Raw genomic sequence first — 8,136 nt, forward strand, 5'->3', positions numbered from 1 at the left:
ATATATAATTATACGAAAAGACCGCAATCTTAAAAACCTAAGGATGTGAAATTATTGACATTAATAATGGACGACTTTTTATTGTATATTACGTACCGCTATAATCTCTATAGCAATATTTATTAAAATAAACATTGTAAAAACTAATATATATTGGGTATAATTTATACATCGAGTACATAGACATTAATTAAATTTTAATTTACTGTGTATGTGATACGATTAATGTTATTTTTTATTTTTTATTTACCGCACAATTTTATTTTAATATTTATCTATACTAGAACAAACCATGCGTACGCTTTGCGTGCGCTATTTTTTGAAAGGTCCTAATTCGTGCACGTTATTATAATTGGGGGCATTAATTAATTATAATTTTTATTTAATAATTACAATTGAATAACTTATGATCGACGACGGGTTGCTGGTTCAAGAGACCTAATTACGAACAACGAAAAAAAATCATGCGACTTACCAATCTGCATTCAGCGGAGTTGAAGAATTCTGCCGGTGACTGTAACATAAGAAGAAAAATATTAATGTAGACATGTAAGTTATTTATAAAATTAATTAAAAAAAAGTAGAATGTTTTATTTAACAAAGATTTTATAAAATAAATTTATCCTTACCTATGAGTTGCTCCGCCGATGCAGGATGCCCCCCGGGCCTGCTCCTCCTCTCAGTTTGGACGTCGTGACGAGTCCTCCTTCCGCGCACAAGTCACTCGCGAATCATCCCGACCGTGATTCTACTGTCGCGAAATTTACTGAACACTATATCGCGCGTTATTTTTTCGCACTGCTGAAAAAAGAAAATCCTGAAAAAGAAGACAGGTTACAGGCTTACCCAATCTGCATACAGCGGAGTTGTAAAATTCTGCCGGTGGCTGTAACATAAAAAGAAAAATATTAATGTAGACGTGCCGAAAAATTAACAAGATTAATAAAAAAAAAGATAAAAATTTTTTTTTAATAAAGATATAATTTAATAAAATTCATGCTTACCTATAAGTTGCTCCGCCGATGCATGATGCCTCCTGGTGGGCCTGCTCATCCTCTCAGATGGGACGTGACGAGCCATCCTTCCGCGCACAAGTAACTCGCGAACGTACTCCCGTAAAAAATAATCGTATAAAAAAACGTCCGTAAACTAGCGGCACTCCCGAAACGACCGACGAACCGGCTGCGGTTCGTATGATGACTGATATCGGCGCACGGCACTTTAAGTTCTCATTAATCGATGCGAAGCAGCGGAGTTTCTCTTGATCTGAAACACACAAATTAAAGAATTATTTTATAGATATCACATTCAAAGCATTTTATTCCAAAGACAAATTTATACTTACCCTGGGGTTGCTCCGCCGGGGCAGGATACCCTTCCTGGGCCTCCTCCTCCTCTCAGGATGTCCTCGGGATGTTAGGTTGATTCTTGTGCTTGCACCAAGCGGCGAACGAAATACGGCCGCGATATGAAACGTTCCCCGCACTGTCTTTCTCTAGTTCTTTAAATTCCGCACTGTCTTTCTCAAGTTCTTTAAATCCCGCACTGTCTTTCTCAAGTTCTTTAAATCCCGAACTGTCTTTCTCAAGTTTTTTAAATCCCGCACTGTCTTTCTCAAGTTCTTTAAGTCCCGAACTGTCTTTCTCAAGTTCTTTAAATCCCGCACTGTCTTTCTCAAGTTCTTTAAATCCCGCACTGTCTTTCTCAAGTTCTTTAAATCCCGAACTGTCTTACTCAAGTTCTTTAAATCAATCACTCGAAACACGTTGAGAGTCTCAGCCGCGACGGAGAAGACGTGCGCGAGGTGCGGATCTCACGTTCTGACGATGGCGGATGCAAGATAGTCCACGATACTTTCGAGATAGTCCACGACACTCACGAGATAGTCTACGATACTCCCGACCGTCTCAAATCTTCGAGTTCGACACGAGAAACAAGCTACGACGTACGGATGCCTCAATGTTTTCGTTTGGAACTCGAACCGCGTGCTCGCCGTGACCTCAAGTAGTACGCAATAATTGTCGAGTCATTCTCCCGCGCACTGGACACTCGCGAGATAGTCCACGACATTCCCGACCGTCTCAAATCCTCGAGTTCGTCACGAGAAACGGGCTACGACGCACGGATGCCTCGACATTTTCGTTTCGAACTCGAACCGCGTGCTCGCCGTGTCCTCTAGTACGCAGTAGCACGAGGCACACAGTCCGTTACCAACTCACGATCAGGCGATCGATGGAGCGCTGTGATTGGTCGGCGCGCTAGGGAAACTACGCGTCGACCAATCACAGCGTTTCACTAGACACATACACGATGATAATCCGTAAGAAAACAACACGTAGATACCTCGACGTCTTCGTCTCGAAACCGATGCTCTTCGCGTGGCCGGGTGTCCTCTCGTTCGCAGTGGAATAAGTCATATAAGCCTGCTGCGAGCTCGTGATCAGGCGATCCATGGAGTGCTGTGATTGTTCGGCGCGTTAGGGTTTTCTATCGCCCGAAACGAAAAAACCAATCAGGGTTGGTTTTAAGAAGTAAGAATAAAATTGAGTAATGTCAATCTAATTAATCTATCTCTTTTTTAAGCAAAGTAAAATGTATGTATAGTAATTACAGAGCAATATAAAAGACAAGTGTTACTTGGCAATGTAACATAAAACACAGCAATATAAAATTTGATTTTAATATACTTTAATATTGGGTTATCTTATAACTAAAGCACAGTTGTACTTACAGGTTCCTATTATTAGTCTTGAGAGTGATTTTACTTTATTTTAACATACAAAAATGATTATTATAAATCTTAAAAAATCTGTACTACTCAACACGACTGTGACTGAATTTTTAATAAATCAAGAATGCATATACACAGATACATATACATATGTTTATCATATAAGTTTTTTTTTTACATTCTAAAAATATTTTATTGCCCTTTATTAAATGTGTCAATGCATCGTATACAAATACAAACGAATAAAAAGATTTAAAAACGATAAGAGAAATTATAATTAATGAGGGAATTATTTTTACCCTTAGAAATTTTTATTTTTTAAAGTAAATAAAATACATATAATTTCTGTCATATGTAATTACAAATGTAAAATATAACAGATATTTTTTCAAAGTAGCAGCCTTATTTATACTATACTTACAGTTTCTTCAGTGTCACATGTCTGTAAAGCACCATGTGATTTAAATTTTTCATATAGTGGACTATTTTTAAACAATACATAAGAAAGTACTGCTTTTGTATAGTAGTCTGGCATCAGTTCTAAATTTCTTATAACTGTCGATAAAAGATGTGCCTTTTCCACAAATATTCCTAAAGAAAAAATAAAATAATTACTTTTAAATTATTTTTAAAACATATTTTGTAAGTTTTATCAGATAGATTTGTTAATTTACCTGGCGCTTCAAACTTAAGATAGCAGAAATGCACGTGTAGATAATAATATGATGGCTGATAATGGAAATACATTCTGAGTTGTGAAGGAGGTATGTTATATTTTTTACTAATTGCTTCTGTTCCAGCATCTCGTATATTTTTTAATAAAGGAAGATGGGATCCATTCAATTCTCTTAATGATCTTATTTTTAGAAATGGCAAAGCCAATAACTTTAATGTCTCTATCCTTCCATCCCATTTTAAGTCTGTCACTAATACAAATCCTTTATTTTTGTCAAGATCCTCGTAAATAATATTTTCTTGTTCAGCTTTGTGTTCCAAAATATTAGTTATCCACTAAAAAGATTAATAATGTATAAATAAAATACATTTTGTATTTTAATAATTTTTAAATAAAGTTGTATGTTAAGTATAATACATATCTCAAATAAACTATACCTCTAAGCTCAAACTTGTTGATTCTATGTAAGGGAGAGTGACCTGCTGATAAAGTTCATAGGTTTCATCTATCATATACATTTCCTGTTTCTTATATTTGTCAATGTGAGCTTGAGTGGCAGGATATATTAGGGTTGCTTGCAGACCTTAAAAATAGGATAAATTAATTAATAAAATACAATTAACATATCCAGACACATAAAAAATTATCAGAGGCAGATTGATATACCTTTTTGGTCTTCAATTGGAAAACAATTGTAATTTCTATAGATATCATTGGTAAAAACTTTCTGATAGGTCGCATTGCCGTCAAAGTAATTTTTCTTTAAGAACTCTTTGTCATAAGGGAAACTTCGTTGCTCGAGCAAAACAAGTGCTGAGCCCTCACGATTCTCCAACGTTCCTGTCATACATATGAATTTTCGTGCGCAATTATTTTGTAGCACATTCGTCAATTTAAAACTTGATAAATCTAGTTGATCCTCGTCCGTGTTATTCGCGCTTGAATTGTTTTCATTTTTATTTCCGTCATCCACCTTAGCTTTTTTCGCAGGTGGATAATCTTCATTGTTACTCGCACATTTTTCCGCCATGATCGAACCTTAGTGTAAAACAATTTGCAAATACAATAAAATCGTGACCGAGAGCAAATAAATTGTGTAAAAATGATAAATGCTGTAATATTACTATTCGTATTTCACAAGTCTTCTTCCGCTTACAGAATAATCTGCACAATTTTCACCGATATAAACTGCACAAAAGTCATAGACTAGGTTTTCATCGAGATTCGAATCGTGTCGGAATCGAATCTCTAGCTGGTCAATAGATATGCTAGTTGTAATATAATTAATTTTATTCCCAATTAGTCATATACTAACGTGTGATTATTCGTATGATTAAACTTTAATTAAGATGTATAAGGAAAATAAAATGTCTGACTTTATCGTCCCTCGACTACCAGCACTACTTCCATAACTGTTCCATAACTTCCATTTGCCGGAATCTGCTGGGTGGTGTGGGAGTGTGGGGACCAGGGGGGACGGTCGTGTGGGGAGTGTGGGGACCAGGGGGGGACGGTGGCGGCTCGTAGCGGATTTCCTCGGCCGCCGAACGTACCGTGAACGGTGAGACTACTCTACGCCGTTTGATAAGCCGGGCGTGATCGCGTCGGAAACGTCAAGCACGCAGCCGAGATGTCAAGGAACGACGGCAAGAAGGACACCTCGGCGTCTGCGTTTCGCAAGATCGACGTGGACCAGTACAGCGACAACAATTTCAAAGAGGAAGACGCGGACGGCGGCGTAGGTGCTCCCACCGGCCCGGACGAGAACGAGATTTTAACACTACTTAGCCAATATCCTTTTGCAAAGCTGTAGTACCTCTGCTTTCTAATTTTTTTCAGCCATACAATTTTCCTTAACGATGTTAACAAGGGTAAGAACGCGGAGGCGCTTATATCAGTATTAAAGTCCGCACCGTTGGAGTGTAAGAACCAGCAAGTAAAGGTAACTTAACCTCATCATACGATTTTTGGCCTTCGTTATTATTTTCGTTGCACAGTATTTTGCTTACGGAGAGTGATATTCTCGTTTTGAATAATGTGTTGAATAATCCTGGAAAGTAGTTTTCTAAAGAGATTCAATTTCGGTTTTGGATCTGGGTATAATGCTCTGTTGCAGTCTCCAATTAATGAACCGTGTTATAGTTTATTAATAGAAGTTGTTTTGCAAAGTAATTTTATAAAAGCTAATTACACAAGGTGTTTGCGATTAAATAGAAATAGCTTGTCGAGATAAATAGGGCAGTTTTATATCGTTTTATAATTGCCGACCGTTATTAAAAAATAAAATTAAAATTTCTAGTGTAAGAGTGATAAGGAAGCTGCAGGCGAGTGAGTGCAACAGACGACATTTGCCTATCGCGCTTACTCACTTCCTTTCGCCGTTACGGCCGCGGACACTGTATATGTTTTATCTAGGTCAATATCTAAAACTTATTTTTTTGCTTGCAGGATAATGCTCGAAACTTAACACAGAAGGTGCTTCTAAGTATAAAGTCAAATCAAATGGATGATTGCTTAGCACAATTAGATCGGGACTTAGTGGATGTTCTAATGAAGTATATTTATCGAGGTTTTGAAATCCCCACGGAAGGTAGCAGTAGTCATTTGTTACTTTGGCATGAAAAGGTATTTAACGTAAGCGGTGTTGGCTGCATCGTCCGTGTATTCTCTGATAGCAAACGGGCTTGAAGTTTTGTACATTTCACAGTAACATGTTTATTATGATATAATTATCATTGATTCTTACTGTTATTCATCGTCATTGTTAATGCGATGAGGATGTAGATAGGCAAGCCATTCGCAATTTTCCACAAGGAAAATATAACAAATTTGTGTACATTTGTTATCAATAAAGTAATTTTTATTTCTTGTACATTTATAGGTGTGGCTCCTCCCATATTTTCCATAACGTTCTTATTCCATTCTAAAGAGTATAAATAAATATTTTGTCGAAATTGTACGAATCAAGAAAATCCCCCTTGAAGTGAAATATCTTTTACTCCAAACCTGAATGACTATTGTGATAAATTTCAACGTTTTTATTAGATATGCACGTTTTGCTAAAGTTTTATACTCTTTAGAGCTTTGAGAAGATAAAAGGAAATATATATATGTACCACATACGTTATTTTAACAATGGTAAGATTGTTTTCATATATGAACATTTTTTTATATTATTATTGACCATTACAATAAGAATTGACGACTATCATGACGTTTGAGTTGGCACAAAATAAAAGTATAAATATATAATTTGTGGAATAATATATTCCAACATTTTTATTATTTTATATATCTATATATATCTATATATATATATATATATATATATATATATATAACAAAAACTATAGTGCAACCGATTAACGGCAACATAATGATGTTAAATCCTCTATATCAGATATTTAAGTTCTATCATTGCTTGTTTAATAGAATATAGATGAGATTAAGATGTTATGCAGATTGTAATATTTAAAGTTTATCTGACTCTCGTGATATTATCACATACAACACTGAATATTGATTACAAAGTTATTTACTCACATTTGTCTTTTACTGTGAGCATAATCATATTTGTTTGATGTATGAGATACAGTGCACTCACAAATACTGCATTTGCTCTGCAACAAGTATGCATTTCATTAATGTACATTTTTTTTTAATTTCAGATTGCACATTAAATTTTGGTTTTGACCGAATATTCCAATAAGATTCAATACTGATGTACTTACTGCCCCTCTTTGAAGTACTCCTTTAATGTATTGCTGAACCTTTTACTATATTTCACAAATTCTCTCTTACGTTGATCTAAGGCTTGTTTACCAGTTGAACCAGGTATGAATGCAGTAACTTCATTCACAGCATCTAAAAGTTTTTTTATTGCACTTGCAATTTCTCTGGAAGAAAAAATATGGTTAATATAAAGCATTTTTTTAAATATAATTGCAGGTGTAAACATTACACACTTGATTGTCTCTAGGAAGGTCTTCCTGTCTGTGATTTCATCAGGAATTCTGCTAAGTATTCTTTTCAAGGAAGTTGATTTACGATTCAGTTCTTGAAATGCATCTTCTGAACGTGCTGAACGATATTCTACAACTGCAACCAAATCATGGTATCTAAAATCTTATATTAATTACAAAAAAAAAGTAACAAGATATATTACCGTCGTAATCAGAAGCTACACCTTGCAAACGCAAAACACTTTCATTCATATCAAGATTAAGCTCTGCTCTGCGAATTATACCCATAATTAAGTCATATGTAATCCCAGGGTGTGAGCTTTCTGCTTTTAAGAGAGCTGCACGTAGAGTCTGCGCTGCCATGACATTTTGTCTCTCTAGCTGTAAAAGTTCAACCTACCATTATCCAGTATCAATGACAAAAGCCTTTTTGTTGAAAATTGCAGCTCGGTATAACTTCACACAACACTTTGTACGGTCCTCAAAGACGCAGTATGCTGCGAGTAACATATTCGGACAGTACCTTGGTTAATATTGGTCTTAGTATGACGGGAAGAACCAGTGATGTAACTGGGGTCTCATCGCCCATTGTCATCCTTCACCGTGTGTGTTGTCGCGCGAGACGTCGAGAACGAAAGAGGATTTCGAGACGCGAGCTCGGTACGAGGTGCTAAGTCGGCCGCTTCGTAGGATGATCTTGGAGAAAGGGTCGTTTATGCGTGACTGGCACAGTCACGACGGCGCACCAGCATAACTCTTTCCCTATG

The 8,136-nt window shown here is 36.2% G+C and overlaps 3 protein-coding genes and 1 long non-coding RNA gene across 5 annotated transcripts; 1 reads left to right on the forward strand and 3 right to left on the reverse strand.

The window, feature by feature from the left end:
* Nucleotides 1-161: 161 nt before the first annotated feature.
* LOC139102955 (uncharacterized) lies at nucleotides 162-2,001 on the reverse strand. Its single transcript, XR_011545805.1, has 4 exons — nucleotides 1,346-2,001; nucleotides 1,005-1,266; nucleotides 630-886; nucleotides 162-514 (listed from the first exon to the last, which is right to left on the reverse strand). It is a non-coding gene; the product is annotated as an uncharacterized lncRNA (long non-coding RNA).
* Nucleotides 2,002-3,002: 1,001 nt separating this feature from the next.
* Dcps (Decapping enzyme, scavenger) lies at nucleotides 3,003-4,842 on the reverse strand. The gene is made up of 5 exons (XM_070656410.1): nucleotides 4,532-4,842; nucleotides 4,074-4,445; nucleotides 3,845-3,990; nucleotides 3,406-3,742; nucleotides 3,003-3,322 (listed from the first exon to the last, which is right to left on the reverse strand). The coding sequence occupies exons 2-5, from the start codon at nucleotides 4,435-4,437 to the stop codon at nucleotides 3,138-3,140; spliced, it is 1,032 nt and encodes a 343-aa protein (XP_070512511.1). The 5' UTR covers nucleotides 4,438-4,445; nucleotides 4,532-4,842; the 3' UTR covers nucleotides 3,003-3,137.
* Nucleotides 4,843-4,920: 78 nt separating this feature from the next.
* On the forward strand, nucleotides 4,921-6,378 carry Arpc5 (Actin-related protein 2/3 complex, subunit 5). 2 transcript variants are annotated; one of them, XM_070656859.1, is made up of 4 exons: nucleotides 4,921-5,197; nucleotides 5,276-5,349; nucleotides 5,856-6,032; nucleotides 6,289-6,378. In XM_070656859.1, the coding sequence occupies exons 1-4, from the start codon at nucleotides 5,038-5,040 to the stop codon at nucleotides 6,313-6,315; spliced, it is 438 nt and encodes a 145-aa protein (XP_070512960.1). In that variant the 5' UTR covers nucleotides 4,921-5,037; the 3' UTR covers nucleotides 6,316-6,378. The 2 variants fall into 2 exon arrangements, with proteins under 2 accessions (XP_070512960.1, XP_070512959.1); XM_070656858.1 differs by lacking the exon at nucleotides 6,289-6,378 and having other exon boundaries at nucleotides 4,926-5,197; nucleotides 5,856-6,279.
* Nucleotides 6,379-6,703: 325 nt separating this feature from the next.
* Nucleotides 6,704-8,111, reverse strand: Ccm3 (programmed cell death protein 10 Ccm3). Its single transcript, XM_070656850.1, has 5 exons — nucleotides 7,893-8,111; nucleotides 7,573-7,750; nucleotides 7,373-7,505; nucleotides 7,139-7,303; nucleotides 6,704-7,027 (listed from the first exon to the last, which is right to left on the reverse strand). Exons 1-5 carry the CDS (start codon nucleotides 7,962-7,964, stop codon nucleotides 6,943-6,945), a joined length of 633 nt encoding a protein of 210 aa, XP_070512951.1. The 5' UTR covers nucleotides 7,965-8,111; the 3' UTR covers nucleotides 6,704-6,942.
* Between the last annotated feature and the right edge of the window lie 25 nt (nucleotides 8,112-8,136).

Source organism: Cardiocondyla obscurior, linkage group LG05 (genome assembly GCF_019399895.1).
Source record: "Cardiocondyla obscurior isolate alpha-2009 linkage group LG05, Cobs3.1, whole genome shotgun sequence".
NCBI lineage: Eukaryota > Metazoa > Arthropoda > Insecta > Hymenoptera > Formicidae > Cardiocondyla > Cardiocondyla obscurior.

Coding starts and splice junctions, on each gene's coding strand:
- Dcps (XM_070656410.1), bottom strand. CDS start 4,437: ATGGCGGAAAAATGTGCGAGTAACAATGAAGATTATCCACCTGCGAAA. Junction 3,743..3,844: donor CAACAAGTTTGAGCTTAGAG/GTATAGTTTATT, acceptor TAATCTTTTTAG/TGGATAACTAATATTTTGGA. Junction 3,323..3,405: donor TCTTAAGTTTGAAGCGCCAG/GTAAATTAACAA, acceptor TTTTTTCTTTAG/GAATATTTGTGGAAAAGGCA.
- Arpc5 (XM_070656858.1), top strand. CDS start 5,038: ATGTCAAGGAACGACGGCAAGAAGGACACCTCGGCGTCTGCGTTTCGC. Junction 5,198..5,275: donor GATTTTAACACTACTTAGCC/AATATCCTTTTG, acceptor ACGATGTTAACA/AGGGTAAGAACGCGGAGGCG. Junction 5,350..5,855: donor GTAAGAACCAGCAAGTAAAG/GTAACTTAACCT, acceptor TTTTGCTTGCAG/GATAATGCTCGAAACTTAAC.
- Ccm3 (XM_070656850.1), bottom strand. CDS start 7,964: ATGACAATGGGCGATGAGACCCCAGTTACATCACTGGTTCTTCCCGTC. Junction 7,751..7,892: donor TAAGACCAATATTAACCAAG/GTACTGTCCGAA, acceptor GAACTTTTACAG/CTAGAGAGACAAAATGTCAT. Junction 7,304..7,372: donor ACCTTCCTAGAGACAATCAA/GTGTGTAATGTT, acceptor TTTTTCTTCCAG/AGAAATTGCAAGTGCAATAA.